We start from the raw sequence: 22,976 nt of genomic DNA, 5'->3' as shown, positions 1-22,976 counted from the left end.
CCATCCTGTTTGTTCTTGACATCCATCCGCGTCAGTAGCGCTGTTTTTTCATAATGTCACCCTGTATCGATTGACACCTCTCAATAACCTCTACGACTTTTCAATTGCTCACAACTGCTGCAAAAACAATGTTACGTGTTTTGCCACTCATTAATTATCTGATTACCTTATTGTTCTGATTAGTATTTCGGACACAACATTACGTCACCCTCTATCGATTGACACCACTCATAAACCCCTATCACTTCTCAATTACTCACAATTGCTGAAGACTACTTTTACATTTTTTGCTTGTAATTAAGTACTTATTAATTTATTGGCCTAATTATTTGTTCTGTAGCAACATTAAGTCAGCCTCTATCGATTGCCACCATTCTTTAACCTCTACTATTTGTCAGTTACTCACAACTGCTGCGGACACGATTTTGCGGACGCGGTCTGCGGACATGGTTTGCGGACACAGTCTGCGGACAGAAATCTGTGAACATAGCGAAGTAACGCTTTCGCGTTAATACAGATGTAAATTTTGCTGACGCATTAGCAGTAGAGCCAGCGTGCAGACGATGAGCCGCGCCGCACAAGCGGCAGCTGGCTGTGTTTTGAAACTTGTTTGTATTGCAGTTATCAACAACAATATATATGCGCCACAATTCCGCAAGAAATATATATATTTTTTGGGCTGTTGGCTTATTATTTAAGTGAAGAACAGGTTTTAGCAGGCTCGTCTGGCGCTGGCGGAGGAGATGTACCCTATCGTTGGCTCGCGGGAGGCACGGCCTACCCGGCGTGCGTGTTTACTACAGCGGCGAAAGTGAAATGGGCATCATATTAGCGGGTGCCTCATTGATACTAAGTTTGTCTGGCTTATGCAAAATGTTCATAGGCACATTAAATCAAGATGGACTGGAAAGCGGTGAAGCAGAAACATATCACAGCCACATTCGGACAGTCGTTGCATGCTTCGCGCATACGCTCTTGGCAATTACCTTGCGGTTTAGTTGATTGTTGGTGCAGTCCACGAAAACGCATTGTTGTCCCGACGGCATTACCACTAAAAAGGGAGCTAGCAAAAGGTAATTAAATTTCTCAAACAATACACCGAGGTGCAAGGCCGCTCTGCTATGCACGAAGCGTACGAATGCACAGCCCACTCGGTACTGGCAACAATGGGCGGGCGCAATGAATCTGGTTAGACAGTATTTTTCTCCTCTCCTGCTTGTTCTTGATAAAACGGTCTATAGACAGGACCGCTTCGGCTATAATTTAACACATGTATATCGGTTCTCTCTGATGAAATGTCGTAACAAGTCAGCTTACGCGGCGGGCCCCAGCCTGTGCATATATAAAACTCAATCATGTGCGTCAGTCCTAGAGACCACTACCCTCCTGCGCCGTATTAGTAGACCCCACTTGGACAGCATGCGTTCGGGTTTGGATTGCAGACGCCATTCCTGGCGCACGTCGAAGAGTCCCCTTTTACCATGCTTCCTTGATTTCAGTGGGTGATCTTCTTTTTGCCTGTCGCGACATCTTTGTGCCGAAGAAGGTGCTGTAGAGATCATATGTAGATAATAAAGCAACATTTTAGATCATCGTGGATGTGTGTTTTTGGGGTAGTTCCTTTGCCCCAAATGTTCAACGCGTTATTTTGGCTGTCTTTTACTTTTTTTACTGCATAACTGTTTATTCTGAAACGAATTTTTGCAGAATAGCACAATTACTCCGCAAAATGACGGTAAAAATTTGCTTTTTCAATTTTCGCATTAATTTGGTTTCCTATATTGAAATTCTTTCAACAGTTAAAAGGAAAGCATTGATGAGAAAAGGGGACTGCCGCTACCTTCAACAGAAGAGTGGCCTTAGTATTGGATGGCGTGCAGAGCCAGCACGTAGCCTTTCTGCCGACGCCGTAAGAGAATTCTGAGAAATGGATGCTGAAGCTACTTCTTCGCGTGTCGCGCCATTGTTCCTCTGAACACACTTGTCGTCAAGAGGGACACGGCGGCATGCTCGCTTAGAGATAACTTTGCAAACCGAAAAGCTACACATCTATCTGCGTGAAAACTCCCCAACCTTCCTTACCACGCTGCCTCGATATTTCGTATTTCCTAACCGTATGAGCTCTAGGCTAGAGAGCAGTGAATCCCCTGGGAGAAACTGCCGTGGTACGTCGCTTTCTATAAAAAGAATCTTCAGCTCATAAAGTCTTCCAAAACCATAAGCCATTTATTATTTAAAGGCATGCTCAATGGCAGCGTATGTCGTGAAGAGATGCCCTGCAGGGCCGCTGTGGCTTCCTCAATAAAAGGCACAACATCGGTAGGTGACCGTGGTAGACCCATAGGCGACACATGTCATTGATATGTCCTGCACCCTCTACAAAACAGCTCGTTTATGATTTGAAATCAGAAATACAGTTCGAGTTCTAATCATGTGAAGCTGAGTGAACATTACCTCCATCAATGTAGTCGCTGCGAAGAATGTGGCACTGAGAGCATGCAAGGTAAGCAGCTGTCAAGTTGAACTCGATGTGGGATCCTAAAGGTGATGAGAGAAGTCACGGTAAGAGATCCCCGAAATGTTTTTTTTCATGATTTTGCAGTGGTATAAGTTAAATCTTTAGTGTACCACTTCCACTTAATTATCGCAGTCGTCATCCCCACCACATCTCCTACAGATAGTCACGGCGACTTTTATTACCCCAGTTGTACCTGATTATTGCGAATAGATTACTTGTATTTTAAACAGTAACGTTTCTGGTAATTCATATATTTATCTGTAATTCATTACTGGTGATCAGTTACTTCGTTACAAAGTAAGCTGCAAAGGTGACGTTTTCGTTACGATGTAGCTGTGCAAAATTATTCGATCTCACGAACCCTGCGCTCGGAGTCAGGAGCTTCACCAGCTTTTCGCTGAAGATGAACCGTCTTACTCAAGTTCAATACCAGATACCCCGTCTGATGATTCGAAGAAAACACCTCCAGACAATGAAAGTGGTGCGTCAGGAACGAAGACAGGATTTACAGTCACGAATAAGAACAAATATATAAATAAAGTAGGTACAGAGAGGCAGAAAAATGTGTCACTATTGCCCTTCGAATTCAATTTAAGTTCAATTTTGTGGCAGGCGGAGAGTACGGCGAAAATAAGCAGCGCGGTGCCCGATTGCCCGATTTCCTGGAAGGATTCTGGACGTTACGTCTACTGTACCCTTTAGTTCAAGATTTTTTTTATTGTAGTAGCTTAAAAAGGGCTTCTCCATGACGTGTCATCTTGTTTGGCTCTAGAACCACGTAAGACATGAATTTTTGTAGGCACACAGCTAGGAAAGCCGCGACTATTCGGTTCTCCGCGCTGAACCTAACCTTTCATATCGTAGGTGGGCGCTGGATTCTTCTCGAAACACCTGAATCATGTTTAACGCCTAATTAAATTGCAAAGCAAACACAGGGCACTGCATGTTCCTCACCTAGGAGTAACTGCCGCTGTCGAGATCGTACTGGCTACAACAGGACATCTTTCGAGGGATACACTTATCGTACTGGAGGAGGGGTAATGGGACGCACACTCCTGCGGCTTTAATACGGGGCTTTTGAAGCATGATCTGTCAACGCCTCGGCGCTTAGTGTGCCACAGGTTTTAATAGATAGTACTGGCAGTCTGCAGCAAGCATCCACGCTTAGGAATGAAAACTGTAGAGACATGCTGAGTGGCACATGCAGTATTGTAGGATTTCAAAGGAATAAACTCATACTACTCAATGATTTATAATAAGTTAATTTAAAGCAGAGAAAGTACGTTCGAGCATCGACCAGTAGGGGAAGAAGGATCGAACATTTTAGAGCAGCTGTGGAGCAATAAAACAAGAGTTTTGGTTGAAGTTTCTTAGATCGAACAACTTTATAAATTTACATTTTTTATTCCTGATTAACTAGAAATACCCTTTGTTTAGGTTTTGGTACACATCAATGCTTTGCACACTCTCACACATTTCACTATACATGACGACCAAAAATCTACAGAATAACACAGCCTAAGCAACGATTCGGAACACATTTAGAGCAAACGGAACGCTTGCTTCTGCACTTAAAATGAACACCTAGTTCATGTATAAGCTTCTGCCTATTTCCACTTCATAAATTCAAACGTAAAGTTTACCACTTTAACGTGCTTAAGCACCGCTACTTTTTAAATTTCAGATCGATAAGCAGGGCATTTCCAGCAGTTGTGCCAAAACAAACAAAATGTATCTGTACCAACTAATCCAGTTCTCTCCCCTTTTGCATTTCCACTCTCTAGCTTGTGTGTACCATTCGATACTACATACAGCTACTGATACATTTCTGAACTGGTCAGCACTGCCTTAAAGGAGAATCGATTGTACTGAAGGGTAGAATTTTCCCCTTTGAACTTCTTTATTTCTCTGCCTTCTTTCAGTTGCTCTGTAGACCTTTGCTTGAATGCTGGGGTTTTAATTTTATCTTGTTAGGAGTAAGCCCTTTATCGCTTTCCAAAACTCCTGATAAGGTTTCTAGTGATGTCAGCGCACGTTAAAGACATCACTAGAAACCTTGTCAGGGGTTTTGGAAAGCGATAAAGGGCTTGCTCCTAACAAGATAAAATTAAACCCCCGCATTCAAGCAAAGGTCTACAGAGCAACTTATTTGATGTCAGCGCACGTTAAAGATCCCCAGGGGGTCGAAATTACTCCGTAGCCCTCCACTAAGGCTCCTCTTTCTCTCTTTCCACTTTCATTCCCACCTTTCACCCTTCCCCTACGGCGCGGTTCAGGTGTCCACAGAAAAAAGTGTGACAGATATTGCGCCTTTCCTTTCCTGTGAAACAACTATTATTATTTTCTAGTGATTGGATATTCGTGATATCCCCACACAATGCTTCAAGTATGCCTTTGTTAGAGTAGGGTTGATATTTATGTTGAAAAGAGCCGCAATAGTGAATTCCCTGCTTGTTTTTCCAGCACAAGCATTATAACAACTTGCCTTGTTCTTTTTATCTGACAAGTTTTCTATGGCTCGCAGTAGCTTGTAGTATCTGCATCGGTCATTTCTGCGCGTCACTCCCTCCACCAACGATTTAAAAGGCGAGAGGCTAGGAGAGGGTGCACTGCGACATGCATAGTCCTTTTTTCACTTTTAGTTACCTACACTCGCTTCTCTCATTTTAAATTTACCTGCTAACATTTATTTATTAAGCTGCATCATAGCCTGAATCGCTTTGGGACGTTAAATCCCATAAACCAAATCAAACCATGATTCTGTTGCTTCAAAAAGTTTATTTCTATTAAGCCGAGTGTAAACGGTAGTATACCTTTGCCATCACTGCAGTGCTATTTTTTGACTATGATGGCCCAAAAAGCATTGACGCGCATCTCACAACCAGCCCGCTGCCCTCCTGATGGTCGCTTAATTTGGTTACAATCGATCGCATTTGTTGTAAGTAAAACAGTTTCCCACTGTGCAGCAAAGCTTGTGTCCCACTAAACTTGATGGAAAAACTTTATTTTTAAGAAGAATGACACAAGGAAAGCAGTTCACAACAGAATGGAGCAGCACTTCTAGCCCTGATAAAAAAAAGCATCACATAATATTTGTCAAAAGGAGAAAAAATTGCCGACGAATACGTTACTTCCTAATGCGAAATTTGAGCGCAGCTCATCAGCTGTTTCACCTTTTCGATAGATTGAGGCAACGATTTCAAGCAAGACACGTACGTACAATTGCACACAACTTTTTTTTTTAGGTTTTGACACGTATTCCTTCAAGATACACTCCACTAACAGTTCTTGGCTGTCATCAAATACACTTTGTGGTCGAAGAAATGAAGATAGCAATGGTTGCGGGAGGCAGCGCGGGCCCATAGAAACGTTGCGCGATGAACAGATAGCAGCGACTAACTGATGCCGCTGGCGCCGCTTGCGAGTGAAGCAAGTGAGAGCGGGATTCACGCACCGTGATCAGCCGGCGTTTCGGTAACCGGAGGGTACCCTCGCCGCCACGCAAGAAGAGGGAGGGGGGGGGGGACCCTCTCTTCCTCTTTCTGCATGGCGGCGACGGTGTTTTACTGTGCCGGAGTTCCCGGGTTCGAACCCGACCTCGGCGGCTGCGTTTCGATGGAGGCGAAACGAAGAGGCGTCGTGTGCTGTGCGATGTCAGCGCACGTTAAAGATCCCCAGGTGGTCGAAATTACTCCGTAGCCCTCCACTACGACTCCTCTTTCTCTCTTTCCACTTTCACTCCCACCTTCCTCCCTACCCTTACAGCGCAGTTGCGGTGTCCACAGAAAACAAGCGAGATAGTTACTGCGCCTTTCCCTTCCTACAAATAAAAAAAAATCAGCGCAGTCACGTTGCCTTTACTCGCTAGAGGCGTCGGCGGCAGCAGCCAGTGGCTGCTAGCGCAGCCTCTGGCGACCGCCCCCCGCCCCCCCCCCCCCCCCCCTCAACCCCATTTTTCCTCGTATTCTCCGGTTGCTGCGTGCGCTCCTGCCGCCATCGTTCGTCGCTTTGTGCCCCCCCCCCCCCCCTCCAGCTCTTTTTCCTGCGGGGCTCCGGTTGACGAAGCGCCGGCTCGAACTGGGGCGATGAAAGGGGGGGGGGGGCAGCCAGTTACGAGGCCGACGCGGCCCACGCCGATGACGACGCCGACGACGCGAAACCCAGGGACGGGTGCCAAAGCGCGGCGCTCTAAAAAAATCTAAATATTGTACGCATAAAATATTCAAGAAGAGCGACAGACGACATACTGAAGCTGCACCTTGCTTTTCTGTACAATAAGATAAGAAACACTGCAGTCAAAATTACTTCAAAAGTCTGCGGCAGGTCTGAATGTATTAAAGGACAAATATTCCAGGCCCAGACAGTCTCTCGATTGCATTACATATAGAAAGAGGGGTTTGAAAGAAAGGCCCTAAAAGAGCCTGTATATTCAATGACGTTGCAAGACATTTGCAAAGCCTCATCAATTCAAGAAAGAGTGGCGATATGCCACGCTTAAAGTGTAAATTCCTGCAATTTCTACTCCATGGTTAAGGAAGCTTTCCTTGCAAGAGAAAGATGCAGATGCCCATGAAGAGGCCTGGAAGAGTGTGCTGCTGTCAAAGACTAAATATTCGCTCAGAAAACTGAGGAGAAGCTAGGGCTAAACGCTACTGAGACCTTTGGCGCGGTAACCCCTTCTTGAAAATTAATTGAACGTAAGAAACAAAGTTCATCCACGAGGAACAGGCACGAAGGTAGAATAGCTTAAACCTAAGCATGCTTTACCAAGGACCACTCAAGAGCGTTTCCGTGCAGACTAACTCGAGTTTTGCTGAAGCAGCGCGCCACTGCCCCCACACTGGGAGCTTTCTAATAGAATCGCATGACAGCCACGTTGAAAGGAAGGACTCCTAAAGGTAAACGGCAAGTAAGATCATTTTCGAGTGTAGAAAAAGTTCACCGTTTAGGGCACATATTTATGGAGATCAGGATGTATCCAAAGAACAGTAAAGCATGCAGCCACAGCATGCTAAACTGTTGGAATGAAACACCCAAGCAACATCTGGAACACAGTAGGCCGTCTTTTCTGAGTAATCGAAAGAAAAGCACTTGGGAGGGTGGCAACACAAGCCGGTTGACAGTTCGTAAGCATTTGCAGAATTCAACAAAAAGAAAGTTTGACTGCATTTCAATATGCGGCATCTCACGTTATTCAAGACCTCAGCATCTCATGCGTTCCTCCGATGGCACCGCGTACTCGTGCGCCGCATGTTTCTTCTCGCGCTGTACAGCAAACATCGTTGTCTTCGTCGTAGTGCACAGGCCCATGAGCACTGTGCTATCGCATGGCCAATCACGCCTCGTGTAAAACTGCAACACTTTCGCACTGCTTAGAAAGCACAGCCGCCTTCATCGATTTCCAAATGGGAAAGGCTCGCGCTGTGCATTTAACATGGCTGTTTTATGAAGCCCCAGTTGCACAGCTCCTTTATTGCCTAGGTGAATACATCATACGCAGAGACCGTCTCGCTATATGCATATAAACACGTCTTGACGGCTCTGCGAAATACGTTTACGCCAGCATACAAATCGGCAAGTCTTGACAGCATTCTTAAATTGTTTTAAGTGAACATGCAAAAGAAAAAGTCATGCCATCAACGGTAAAGTAGTTAGCTAATGCTCTAAATTCATGGCTGAAAGCTTCTAGCTGTCAGCTTCAAATTTTGCAGCGGCCTTGCCTGCAGAACGTTTCACAGCGCCGATAATTATGAGCGTAAAAACTCGCATCAAACCATTACGCAACTACGAGCGGGTGAGCAACGGGTTCGTGGGATCGAACACCGGGCAATGTTCTAGAACCCAGTTTCAAAGTGGTTAGAGTAGCGGCTTTATCTTCACGAGGAAACGTTGAAAACTAGGTGCCGACGAATTTGAAAAACAAGTCCAGTGGTAAAATGCGAACGTGTGAAATATTTTCAACCGAGCTGAACTAGATTTTTGCAGCTTCAACCAGCTTGTGTTATGGCAATAAATTTCAAAGAAACATAACGAATGAGTAATCGATTACTGTTCTGTACTTAATCACATAATTTTTTTTCGTTTTAATGCACACCTGTGATCATTTACATTGAACAGGGAGAAACTGTAACTGTAATCGGTTATTTATTTTTGTGAACAGGAGGAAGACTCACTTGGGCACCTGATCAGTGTGGCACCTTGCGTGCCGGTACTGTGGCCGCCGCTGGAGCCAGGATAACTACTCATCGCTTTGCAGGGCTTTTGAAGAAAAAAAAAAAAACGTGACAGGGACTCAAATAATATTAAAAGGAGTTAGACGCGCGAAACGCGGTTGAATTGAGTTTAGCTGTTTGTAGATGTTTATTTTTATTTTGCTTTAAGCTTCGCTTTTGTTACGCTCTAGGATTACACAGATTCGACAAAATGTTCAAGTTTACGGCGTCTTCTCTACCACTCCAACGCAGCCCGCCGGACACGGCGCGCTTTTTCTGCCGAGACGGTAGAAGGACCCTGCTCACTCGCCATCCTGGCGTGGGCTGCAGTGTTGTAGCGATCGCCTCTGAATAAAAATTGGCTGTGGTTTAGATCAGGGTAATCCTATTTCAATTGCCAAAACTACGGCTGAAGCTTCTTTTGCGCTACATTATTCCCCTATCACGCCCTATCAGTGTAAGCCCTACAGAAAAACGAAAAGTTCTACGGGGCAATAACCTCACACAATGTCATCCAGTCACATAGATCTCATACGGAAAGGATTAAAACCAGCGGAAAGACGCTGGTTTTAATCCTTACCAATATGTACCAACTGGCCCAGCTCTCCACTCTATTAGATCTCATACGGTTCACATCATTATCATAAAATATCTTCCATAATTTATGTTAATGTACAAGAAACGATGAGATCTTACGCAACTATATGCGACTTGTATGTGATTTCTAACGTGAATTGCGTGAGACTGTGTGAGAAAATGTGAGGTTATTGCCTCATACATTTTTTTTCAGTAGGGAGGTGCTACATTATTATTGACAATCATGCTTTAATGGTAGACGTGAGAGCGTAAGCTACCAACTCACATATAAAGTCACGCTTCAACCAAGCCGTATGGCCATGCCTTCGTGTAGTAGGGGTAACGAGAATGCAAACGGTTTTGGCAGGCTGATTCTGATATCGCCCTCTCATATGAAAGGAGCGATCCGAGTTGGCAGCTATTGCCCGCGGCATAGGGGTAACGTGGATTCAAATATCATGGCAGGCTGATTTTAATGTCAACCTCTCACATAAAAGGAGAGGTCCGAGTGGGCGCTCTTGATGAGTGTACGCTCAGCCTAGCATCATCACTACTATCATCCTCAGGCTAGAGAATGAGATTTAAGATGCGCTATTTACGGTCCCGGATGTGGCTCAGTTGGGTAAAGCGCTCGGCTTGGGATCCGGGTATCCGAGGGATGGAGGTTTGATTTTTGGTGGAGGCAAATTTTATGAGGATACCGTAGCGCGGCGCGACGGGCCGCGGGCTACCGTAAAGAATCGTTCGACCTAGCGTAGTATTGCTTTCGCAATAAAAGATGTCCGTGTGCTGGGCTGCTGGACAATATCGGTGCAAGTTAACGACCCCCAGCAAAAAAATTACTCCGGTGCCATCCACTGCGGCCCCTTCCTCTTTTTCCACTTTCACTCCCATCTTCCTTCTTTTACGGCGCGGGTCTGGTGTCCACGGAAGCAAGTGTGACATATACTGTGTCTTATGCTTCCGGTGAAACAATTAATATTCTGATTACCTAGAGCAGTGAAGCTTCCGTTTCAACTGTATATAAATTTATAAGAAACGAATTGCGCATTATTCATCAAGATCACTTGAAGGTAAATTGATCAAAAGCCGAAAATATGCATTTGGAGCATGATAGCCTTAGTCGCTTATGCGCCACAAAATGCAACTCAGCAACAGCCAAAAATGTGCAGCGACCTGATAAAACGACCAACTTTCTCGAGAGGTTCCCCGAAAACGCATGACATAACAACATACTCACTATCATGATTGGTTGGTTGGTTGGTTCATAGGAAGGGAAAGGCGCAGTATCTGTCACACTTGATCTGTGGACACCTGAACCGCGCCGTAAGGGAAGGGGTGAAGGTGGGAGTGAAAGTGGATAGAGAGAAAGGGGGGCTGTAGTGGAGGGCTACGGAGTAATTTCGACCACCTGGGGATCTTTAACGTGCGCTGACATCGCACAGCACACGGACGCCACTTCGTTTCGCCTCCATCGAAACGCAGCCGCCGAGGCCGGGATACGATCCCGGGAACTCCGGCACAGTAGTCGGGCGTCTTACCACTGCACCACCCAGGCGGCGCTTTGATCCATTTTTCAGGACCTGAAACGTTTCAACCCTTGCCTAAGAGAAACGCAAGCATGATACACCTGATTGATGTATGGGAAGGGAAAGGCGCGGCAACTGTCTCACTTGTTTTCTGTGGAAACATCAACCATGAGATATCCATGGTTAGCAGCTACCTTAGCTGCAAGGGTCAAAATTGCAGGACCATATTATTAACAGGGAAGTGTTAAGCATCGACATTAACAGTAGTGTGGTGTTATGTTTTTGTTCTTTGTTTTCAACCATGAAATTCCTTTAGCTGCCGTTTCTGGTGCGGCGACGTTGGCGTGGCGCCCCAACGGAGACAAGACACGGAGGAAAACCGAAACGAGAACGTGAAAGCGAATGTAACAAAATTTCTTTTGCTGTTCCCCCGACCCAAAGTTCCATGCCACACTTTTTGCCCAGTCTGCACTCCGACGACCCCGGGCGCCATGTCCAACGCCCGTGCTGCCATGGTTCGGCATGGTACGGGCATGGTACGGAAAGGAGAAGTAAAAACAAAATGCGGTGGTCGCGGTAGATCTGAAAGTAGTGGCCCTGCCCGAGCTGCACTGATGATCGATAGTTGTGTTTTAAAAATTGAAGGCACCTGAAATCGATCAATAAGACGCAATTAACACAAGAAAAAAGAGCGCAATACGAGTATTTACTATTAACTGAAATTTACGACGGAAAGCAAGAGATGAGTACAATACTGCGCGGAAAACAGGGACAACACAGAATAACAGATAAACGCAGCGCTGCCTCGGCTCTAAAGTGTTTAGTGGCAGGAAGAACAAAGAAGGAACAAAAGAAAAAGGTCACCCAGATACGATAACCCGAGAAGTGTTTAGAGAGAAAGAAAGAGTGAGAAGGCAGATAGGTTAACCAGGAAAGCTTCCGGTTTGCTACCCTGCACTGGGGAAGGAGAATGAGGAGTTTGAAGGAGAAAGATAGAAGAGAATGATAGAAAAGGTAAGGCGGCGAGGAGCACAGTCACAGTTTCTCAATCAAGTTTGTGTCTCTCATAAAACACATAAGTGCTTTGAAGGCTTTGCCGTTAGATGCCTTCTGTGGCCATGGGCCGAGGTTTTTCTCCTCTGTGAAAGGACGGCTGTCAAGATGGTCCAGAGCCGAACGCAGCGCATATCTTTCGCTTGAAAAAGCAGGGCACTCGCAAAGGAGATGCTGTGTGGTCTCTTCGCAGCCGCATCTTTCACAGTTAGGGCTATCCGCCATTCTCATCACATAAGCGTATTTTTTGGTGAATGCAACACCGAGCCACATACGGCACATCAGTGTTGTTTCGCGCCGCGCCCTTTGTTAGGGGGAACACGAAGGCGCAGCCCAGGGTCCATTTCCCTGAGGCGTCGATTGGAAAATTCTCCTTTGTTCCAGGCTGACAGCGTTAGCTCCGCCGCTAAGGAACGAAGTCGACAAGCTGCGTCAACTCTAGATATAGGAGTGTTCACTGTAGTTCCGTCGTTGTGTGCAGAACGGGCAAGTTGGTCTGTCTGGTGGTTTTCCTCAATACCGCAATGTCCAGGTAGCCACTGGAAAATTATATCATGACCTTTTGATGTAGCGTCGTGGTATAGCACGCGGATCTCTGCAGTTAGTTGTTCATGTGATCCACGACGTAGCGCAGCTTGAACGCCTTGAAGCGCTGCTCTCGAGTCCGTAAAAATGGACCAGACACCTGGAAGTTCCTGGCCGATGTACTCAATAGCTGCACGTAAGGCAGCCAGATCCGCACCAGTTGAAGAGGTGGGGTACGTCGTCTTGATCCTCAGCACGATGGACCTCGACGGTATCACTACGGACCCCGCGGAGCTTGTTGAAGCAACTGAGCCATCGGTGTAGACGTGTTCACGATTATTGTGCATAGAATACAGGGGACCCAACGTCATTTGCTTCAAGGCAGGCAATGGTACACCCGTTTTCTTTTTTACTCCCGGAATAGATAGGTAAACTTTCGGTTCATGTAGGCTCCATATGGGTAAACTCGGTCTTGAAGCTGGAGTGAACTGTGAAGGAAAGTAGGTGCGATGAGCTGCTATGGTTTTGGCAAATGCAGTATGTGGTCTAATTGTTGGGATAGTTGCCAGGTCGTGACGGGAAACCCGGGTGAGGTGTCGTATATGTGTCCTCATGGTTTCAACAGCAATATATGTGGCTATGGGATGCTCGCGGGAGAGAAGAACCGTTGCTGCCGTTGAGGTGCATTTTGGCAGTCCAAGGCAGATTTTTTGAAATAAATAAATAATTTATATATATTGTAAGGTAACGCGAAGGTCGGACTTGGGGAATCAGGCTTTATTGCAGACCTGAAGCCTTGGTCGCACACTGCAGCCAAACACACTCCGCGATGACGATGGGTATCTACAAGAGGGAGCAGGATGAAGATGAAGCAGCACTACGGTGGCTGCAGCACGTTCAGCCGTGTGGAAGAAGAAGCGCCACACAGTGCTCACACTATTTTTAGTGTGAGCACTGTGTGGCGCTTCTTCTTCCACACGGCTGAACGTGCTGCAGCCACCGTAGTGCTGCTTCATCTTCATCCTGCTCCCTCTTGTAGATACCCATCGTCATCGCGGAGTGTGTTTGGCTGCAGTGTGCGACCAAGGCTTCAGGTCTGCAATAAAGCCTGATTCCCCAAGTCCGACCTTCGCGTTACCTTACACGTGGTGGAGGTGCGCCTTGATTTCCCCGCTGCTTCGTCACCTGCATCCACCTGGAGCTTCGTTCTGGCCGCCGTTTGACCCCGACCACCATCGTCATGACTCAAGAGGGCCACTCCGCTACTTCGGCTATTCGCTACTCCCGATGGGCTTTACGAATTCAATGTCATGCCTTTTGGACTTTGTAATGCCCCCGCTACGTTTGAGCGCATGATTGACACTGTTCTTAGAGGACTTAAGTGGAAAACATGCTTGTGCTACCTGGACGACATAGTTATCTTCTCTGCGACTTTTTCTGATCATTTATGCCGCCTTGATCAAGTATTAACGTGCCTAGCATCCGCCGGTCTCCAGCTGAACACAAAAAAGTGTAATTTCGCCAAGAAAGAAATCAAGATCCTGGGCCACCTCGTCAGCCGCGATGGCATTCGACCCGACCCTGACAAGCTTGCTGCAGTTTTGAACTTTGCACGCCCTCAACGGACTAAGGAACTACGCAGTTTCCTTGGCCTGTCTTCGTACTTTCGCCGTTTCATTCGCAATTTCGCTACCATTGCTGCACCGCTCCACCGCCTCCTTACCGACAGTACTACTTTCAATTGGTCCGAAGAATGCGAAAAAGCTTTCCAAACCCTAAAGAATGCCCTCACTTCGGACCCTGTTCTCGCTCACTTCGACGACACTGCTGCTACCATTCTCCACACCGATGCCAGCGGCCTCGGTATCGGCGCCGTACTTCTGCAACGTGACACCGCTTCTCGGGAAAAAGTAATTGCGTTTGCCAGTCGAACTCTAACACCAGCGGAACGCAACTACACTATCACAGAGCAAGAGTGCCTCGCCGTCGTTTGGGCAGTTCAGAAATTCCGCCCCTACCTCTACGGCCGCCATTTCACGATCGTTACCGATCACCACGCTCTGTGCTGGTTATCAACCCTCAAAAATTTGACTGGACGCCTTGGCCGTTGGATTCTGCGTTTGCAGGAATACCACTTCGATGTCATATTCAAATCAGGTCGCAAACATCGAGATGCCGATGCTCTTTCCCGCTGCCCGCTCCCAGAATCACCACCTAGTGCTTCTTCGCGCCTTCCTGCGTGCACCCTCGGCGTCGCAATGTCGTCCAGAGCTCCAAACATCCCCTGTGCTACTCCTGCCGCTGCTCCAGATCGGTACGCCATTATTTCACACCAGCAAGCCGATCCCTACTGTCTTTCCCTAATCAACCTTCTCACCGGTGCTTCTCACCCTCCTACCGCTAGGATGCGCAGACAACTCCAAAATTTCAAACTTGACAACGGCGTGCTGTCCCGTTATATTTATTGCTCTGAAGGCACCCGTTGGGTCCCCGTTATTCCGAAAGCGCTTCGCACCCGTATCCTGGCGGCTTTCCACGATGATGCTACAGCCGGTCACTTAGGCTTTCATAAAACTTACCACCGCGTGAAAACCCGTTTCTTCTGGCCAGGCCTCGCCTCAAGTGTGGCAAAATACGTCGCCTCTTGTCTGCCATGTCAGAGCCGCAAACGGCCAACTTCTCCTCCTGCTGGCCTACTACAGCCGCTACCTTGCCCAGCTACTCCTTTTGCCGTTGTTGGCATAGACTTATACGGGCCACTTCCATTGTCCGCACGAGGTAATCGCTGGATCGTCACCGCCGTCGACCACCTAACACGCTACGCTGAGACCGCTGCCCTGCCTAATGGCTCAGCACATGAGGTCGCGACCTTCTTTTTGGAATCGCTCGTACTGCGTCATGGGGCCCCTCAAGTGCTTCTCAGCGATCGTGGTCGGACATTTCTGTCGACGATTGTAGCCGAAGTTATTGAGGCCTCAACCACACATCACAAATTGACCTCCAGCTATCACCCGCAGACCAATGGGTTGACTGAGCGGTTCCACCGCACGCTTTCTGACATGTTGTCTATGTACGTCGACCAGGACCACCGAAACTGGGACGTAATACTTCCTTTTGTTACGTTCGCCTACAATACGGCTGTACAGCGGACCACAGGTTACACCCCGTTTTTCCTCGTTTACGGCCGTTCTCCTGCTACCTTTCTTGACGCCTCTTTCCTTTCTACACATGCCAGTTCCTCGCCCTCTCTTCCTGACCAGTTCCTTTCCCGAGTGGCCAAATCTCGCCGGCTTGCTCGCGTCAACACGGAAGCCAGCCAGGAAGACCGCAAATGCCGCTATGATGCAACCCATCGCCAAGTTTCGTTCCGTCCCGGCGACGAGGTGTTACTTTGGACCCCATTACGCACTCCTGGTCTTTCTGACAAGTTACAGCACCGTTACATTGGTCCTTACACAGTTCTTGCAAAAACCTCCCCGGTCAACTATCGCGTCTCTCCTCTTCACCCTCCTCCGGACAGTCGTTACCGTGGCACTGAAGTTGTCCACGTTTCACGTATGAAACCTTTTATTCGGCGCAATCCTGCGGACTAACTGCGGCCAGGCTGGCCGCTTCAACTGCGCGGGCGAAATAGTGTGAGCACTGTGTGGCGCTTCTTCTTCCACACGGCTGAACGTGCTGCAGCCACCGTAGTGCTGCTTCATCTTCATCCTGCTCCCTCTTGTAGATACCCATCGTCATCGCGGAGTGTGTTTGGCTGCAGTGTGCGACCAAGGCTTCAGGTCTGCAATAAAGCCTGATTCCCCAAGTCCGACCTTCGCGTTACCTTACAATATATATATATATATATATATATATATATATATATATATATATGCGGAGAGCTTGAGCTTAAACGCTTTGGAGGATCTCGATGTTCGTCTTCCTAATATTACTGAATATTGGAAAGCTGTACCGCATGGTACCCAGGAAAAGTGAACGGTATAGTTGCAGCATAGAGTGCACTGACGCGCCCCAGGACTTGCCTCCTAGAAAGGAGAGAACATGGGCAATCGCCGTCAGTCTTTTCTTCATACCACTGATATGTGGACTCCACGAGAGGTTCCTATCAATGACGATTCCAAGGAAGCGATGACTCTTTTCATAAGGAATAGCTTTGCCATTTATGTATACTGCGTATTGTGACATTGATTTTCGTGTGAAGGCCCCCACAGAACACTTCTCTGTTGAGATAGTAAAACCCTGTACACGAAGATATGACGTCACAATCCATGCCGCTTTTTGTAGTCTTGCACGAACTTGGGGTCGAGTCACGCTTGAGGCCCAAATGCAAATATCATCCGCATATATGGAGATCTGAGCTGACTGAGGCAGCAGGTCGACTAGGTCGATGAGCACAAGATTGAATAGAGTGGGGCTCAGTACCCCACCCTGCGGACGAGAAGTGTTTAAATCTTGCACTATCTGGAGGGGTGGAGTCCGGGAACCATCCGCACAGTTGTTTGAACGAGACGCAGCTTTTATTATGAGTAGTCGTTATCCACGATGACATTAGCCTGTTTACGATGATTTATTGGTTTCTAATGCTCCCTTCCTGTATGCGCATGTCCTGTTAGTATAAATGTTCTTTCCATCACTGAACATTTTAATTGCGAGACAGCGCTGAGTGTGTTATTTCTGTGCTCCTGTTTTTCGCGCTGTCTTTTTTTCTATTATGAACGCATTCCAACTACTACGCGCTGCTAGATAGAATAGAAGGCTGGGTTGACAACAATTTTATAAAGTCGCATATGTTAGCAAAGCATTCTAGGCAACCTGCACTACCTAGGTGGCGCAGCAGTTGCTCCACAGTGCGCCTCCAAAATGCTGTTGTTAGTCGCTTGGTTCGCGCACTGGAAGTAGTAGGCGAATATGTCTACTTAGGACAGGTAGTAACCTCAAATTCGGACCATGATATGGAAATAACAGAATAAGGTTGGGATCGAGGTCATTTGACAAGCACTCCTAGATTATGACTAGTAGCTTACCGGTATCGCTCAAGATGAAAGTATTCAACAGTTGCATCTTACCTGTACTCCCCTATGGGGCTGAAACGTGGAGGCTAACCAAGAGGATTCTACTTAAGTTGAAGACAACGCAGAGGGCTATGGAACGAAAAATGGTAGGGGTGACATTAGGAAACAGGAAGCGCGCAGAGTGGGTCAGAGAAATAGCTCAAGTTACTGACATTCTAGGGGAAATTAAGAAGAAGAAAAGGGCATGGGCAGGACATGTAGTGCGAAGAGAGGGTAACGGATGGTCGCTTAGGGTACCAAACTGGATTCCAAGGGAAGGAAAGCGTAGCAGGGGGCGGCAAAAAGTTTGGTGGGCGGATGAGGTTGAGAAGTTCGCAGGAGTCAAGTGGACGCTGCTAGCACAGAACTTGGTTAATTGAAGAAATATGAGAGAGGCCTTCGCCCTGCAGTGGATATAGTCAGGCTGATGATGATAATTCTCCTGCGTCGTTTTGCTGGTTTTAGGATGAATCAGATCCAACTAATCCAGTTATGAACTTTCCTGAAAGACGAGACCTTAAATTTGCAATGTGGTTAGGTCTGGAGAATACATTACGCGAGTATTGCGATGCGTTTGCTGCTGCGTATAGGCTGTAATGCAAGAGGGTGGGTATTCATTTTCTTGTCACCTTCATACTGACCTTTAAACTTTGATTCTGCATAAAAAATAGCGCCTTCCTGCGCCCTGCTACTATATTTTCTCGGTTTTCATGCTTTTCACTTTTTCTCAGAGGTTCCACGTTGACGAGCCCGAAATCTGTAACCGAGGCCGCTATCGTACGTTTTGACCAATATGCCTTTAAAGTTGCCTTTAATGTAGCCGCCATTGCAGGAAAAGTTTAGTTTTCTGTAACGGCGAACCTAACATATCGCTCTGCTGGTGCTTGCTTTTATCTACTTTTTACTGCCGTTTTTATAATAATTTGATGTCGTGCAACCCCTCAAGTGTGCCTGTTTGCTACATCGTGCTGCGGAAATAGAGCTCTTTGTTTGCGTTCATTGACATTCGATAAAAAGGAGATCTTTTGCAGCCGTACTTCCCTTTATGCCGGAAATTGCGAGCTCATGAAAGAGCCAGAAAATGAGTTGGTCTGTAATAAAAGACAAGTGAAATATTGTACACATCGTGGTGCCCAACTGCGATCAATGCATGATGTAAGCAGGATTCACAGGAAGTGCTAAAATTGCGCTCCAAACCGACAAACATAAGCGTCCCGCACGTCTGTGCATAAAACTAAAAGTTGTTCAGAACTTCTCTTGATGGTCGCTTTCACGTAAACATTGCGAAATGTGCTTTTCATGCGCAATAATGAATGAATTCAGAAGCTGCAGCAACTTTACTGGTTACATTCAGCAGGATCACGTCTAGTTGTCTGCTTAGCCAGCCCTAATCATTTCAATATGAGTTAAGCAACGCACTGATTAGGCCTTATGTGAAACGTTATACCATTGGTCTTTCGACTTGGACACAAGAGCTACTATTCTAGTGATATTGGAGTGTAAATTTCGAAGTACGTTTATCTTTAATATATTTCTGACGTCACGTATTGATGTAACCCGATATTCTACCAAAGAGCTTCTCATTTGCATTTCAGCGTTCAGCTCATCATTTCTTCTGCTAACTTTTTGGCGTTCTGCCACATTTAATACATCAGTGCGCTCTCCGCTGGAACGCTTAATTACTTCCACCTTATATTCAAACAAAAATACATTTAGAAAAACACGCCTAGTGAGCCTGTATCCGATATGGAAATGCGAAAAACTTTCGAAATGATGTAAACGGGCTGATTGAATCAATCATTAGCAACAAAGTCGACATGTGTTCAGCGTGAATGCCGAATCTAAAGAATTAAATGCCTTCAGGTTTTTTTCTCCTACTCTACTGAAGCTGCCTGACAGTGAATGAAATATTCAGCGTCGGTGTGAGACGACGCAGGCGGCTTAGAGCAGCGATGCGAGATTCTAACTGTCATCACGCGCAGGGTGTCATCACTCGACGTTTGCTCACAACGTTAGGTTCCCTTTGGTACGGGGAAGCCCTAACCTGATGAAAAACATGACAAGTGATCGTTCAGCTAGCAGGATTGGGCTTTATCTCGTAATTTTACATTGAACAGTGGGCATAGAATAACTGCTTCTGCTCCAACGCTAAAATACAACGGACGACTGAAATTTATAGGCGTTCAAATATCGGCACCGTTTTATTAGCCTCCGTGCGCTTTTTTCACTTACTGCCTCACGTTCTTTTTGAGAGCAAAGACCTTAGATGCGCGTTCTTGGTTCACATCCGGTTGTCTAGCTCTTAGTTCCTGGCGTACCGATTGGAGTAACCAGCCACATGCCAGCTGCGGCATTTCCTAGCAGGGAGAAAGACCCCCTGCCGGAGCTATAGCAGGCTTCAGATTGAGAATATGAAAAACACCATTAGGTATTTAAGGAGGAAGAGGAGAGGCCACGGCTGGCTTAATGGCCGGCGCTTCATGTAAAAACTGAAGAAATACGCAAGCAGAAGGGGACTGTCACGACAGGAATAAGGAGGGCGGCCATCATTGAAGGAGGAGGCTATCATGAAGGCTGTAAAGTGCGCAAATTTAAGGTGGCGTTGAAGAACACGAAGGGTGGCTACAATAGAAGCAGAAGATTACAGAGAGAGTGGAGAAGTGCCCAGCAGGACGACGAGAATGAAAATTAGAAGAGAGGAATGTGCCTGAGGAGTGGGGGCAAGGATAGAAGAGGGAAAACTGGAAGCGGAGTATGTGAAAAGTGGAGGAGTCACAGTGCAGCGTATGGGAAGGACAGAGGAAAGGCTCAGTTCGCAACAGCACTTCCATGCAGAAAAAATCCTTGCGTCGTTGTTGTTGTTGTCAGCATTGTTGTTTCGGGCATGGACGCAACATAGATTACTCATCTGATTTGCGACCTGCCTATGCGGAGGAACTAAGATGGGAATCGAACCCGGAATCTTTGGATTCGCCGCGAGACATGTAGCCTCTAGGATATAAACCCGAAATGCTGGGGCAGCTCAGACATTTAGGTTGGATTGACTCTGCTATGGGATAGCCTAGGAATTTATGCCATATGCAAGTACGAGATGAGGTGCCACATAAAAGAGGCCCAAATCAAGAGAGAAAACTAGTGAATAAGCCAGTAGATATAACATGCACGAGAACGTCGACTCGAAAGGTCCGCCGAAGACACGAGCAATTAACGCGGCCGCTTGGTGCTCTTGAAGGCGGAGTTTAATTGTGTCGTGAATATTTTCCTGTGCAAAATTGTTGTTTAGAAGAGAAACGCACCCACGCGGCCAGATGCCTCTCGAGACGCGGTCGGCGAAGCTCGGCGGCAGTGTGGTAGGTCCGAAATGGGGAAACGAATGAGGGCCACTTAAGGCAGGATCGTGGCTCAGGCTTATAAAACTTCATTGTGAATGAGTGCGGGGGAATAGAGGGATGTTAGCTAGCGTGCCGCAATCCATGGAGACATTTGGGGACGCCGGCACAGTCGACGGCCTTGTACTGAAAGTCAGGGTCATCGCTGGACCTTAGCTTATTCGAAGCTCCTTTAGAGGGATCGGAAAATATAAACCAGGGCCCATCTGCACATGTTGGAAAGACAGGAGTGAAATACCTAAATAGCTGCACTCAAACATAGCAGTACGAAGCATTGCCAATGTGGAGCAATTTTTTTTTGCCACCTGTAATGGCTGCACCTGCTCACTATGGGCAATGAGAGCCTTGCAGAGCCGCTACAAAGACTCCGTTCCTTCTTGCTCGGTGATTATAAAGTAAGGATCAAAACTTTGAGGTTCACCGAGCAGAGTACAATTCGCATCAGCGTGTGATCCGCAGCGACCAAAATTAACAGCCTCAAAAGGGTGTGGCGTTTCCTTTTTACAAATCGTAAGCCGCTCATTTTGCCCAAAGTGATCGCGCCGGCAGGTTTAACGCCTGTAATTTATTTGCCTTTTTTCTCGTTTAGGAAATATTACTCCTTAATATAATAGGAGTTGCCTTTTCAGCAAGGTAAAATATGCGCTCAAGCCGACATCAATGATTTGCGACAGCCCCTTTAGTATAACGCCTCGGATAACACCTTGTTGTCAAAATTTATCTGGCTGTTGGGGAAATAATTGCACCGCGCAACTGCCGTGACGAATACAAAGAGAGTGTATATCTGCAATTTGTTTTGACAAAAAAAAAAAAATTAAATATAACGTAAAGTATGAAAAGGAAGCAACACTTCATGATGACACTTTTAAAGTTGTAAGGAAGCAAATCAAATTACGTATACGTGAAGGAGTGGCTGCGAACCATTATCATGAAAGAACTTCTTAGGCGAAGAGGAATAGGATGGAGTGCAGTTAAAGGACGTGGGAGCCTAATGAATTTAAACTCCTGGACACCACTGAACAGGAAAGAACAACTCAGTTGAACTCCGACAATACTTACCCATTGTGTTCAATTGATGGAGTACCGAAAGCTTTGAAATAAGTGGATGAAAACCCATCACGATATATAAACAAAACGTCGGCCTTAATGGGAAGAGACTGAAAAAAAAAATAATGGTGGCGCTCCACAAGCATGAGCTAATAGCTTTCTAGCTAAACGTTTAAGACGTAGGCATTTACATAAATTGCTACGCAGACCAGATAAACGATATCTTGTTTTGGTCGCGGAATGGTTCGTAAGAAAGACGCCTGTAGTAGGTACGACATATAGCAGTGTGGACGAATTATTATATGAAAGGATATACGAGGATCGCGTCAATGCGGCTGGCGCGGGTGAAGGTATTAGGAGATCAACTGTAGATGGGTTTACCCTAGAATGGTGATCGTATCTATGCAAAGAGGGCTGTAAGAATAGAGATTTCCTGATAGTTAACAGGCTGATAGGTGGCGTTTCGTTGTCAGGAGCCTGCTAGAAAAGAAAGTGTTGTGGTGCAAGGGTACATGTAACTGACTATACTCACCGTCAAGGTATTTTATGTTAACGACATTCTTCTCAGTGTATCCCGGTCCCGACGAAAAGATCATCCTTGCCTGCCTGTGTGAGAAAATTCATAGGAATTTGATTTTTCACTCCCAAAAAGGTATTCCCAAATGCATTTTCATGCAACAGGAATATGTTTTTTGTAATGGTTTTTTTTTTTTTTTTCACGGTCCTGGTGTGCATAAGCGGCAATGCCTCATGATGCGATTTCCGGCTACTATTATTGGGAAATGTTTTTGCGTCAACAATGGTATATGCCTGCCAGCTGAAATATACAGCAATTTATGCCATGCTTCATGCAACTGCCGAAACGAAGGAGGCATAGAGTCTATAAAATTTCGAATGTTGCTTGAAAACTTTCATGTTTCAAATTACTAGAGGTTTTTTTTTGCTTCATTCTCAAGGCATACCCTTTCTGCCGCGTTTACACATAGGACAAAATGTGGGGGGTTGACATATCTCTTTTTTATTTTTAAGATAAGCCAAGAGTCTTAATATGAGACCTCGAACAGATTTGAGAG

At 46.3% G+C, this 22,976-nt stretch overlaps 1 protein-coding gene across 1 annotated transcript in view; it reads right to left on the bottom strand.

Moving 5' to 3' along the window:
* The window catches only part of LOC146188704 (uncharacterized), a 38,234-nt gene extending 15,730 nt beyond the window's left edge, over positions 1 to 22,504 (bottom strand). Inside the window, exon 1 of the mRNA XM_084603175.1 lies at positions 22,436 to 22,504. Coding sequence (XP_084459301.1) covers positions 22,436 to 22,499 — 64 coding nt within the window. The 5' untranslated portion in view covers positions 22,500 to 22,504. The remainder of the gene's footprint in view (positions 1 to 22,435) is intronic.
* Positions 22,505 to 22,976: the final 472 nt, after the last annotated feature.

The sequence above is a fragment of the Amblyomma maculatum genome, chromosome 5 (genome assembly GCF_055883805.1).
Source record: "Amblyomma maculatum isolate TAMU_Amacu chromosome 5, ASM5588380v1, whole genome shotgun sequence".
Taxonomy (NCBI): domain Eukaryota; kingdom Metazoa; phylum Arthropoda; class Arachnida; order Ixodida; family Ixodidae; genus Amblyomma; species Amblyomma maculatum.
Note: the sequence above shows the minus strand (reverse complement) of the source record. Positions and strands in the feature narration are given on the sequence as shown.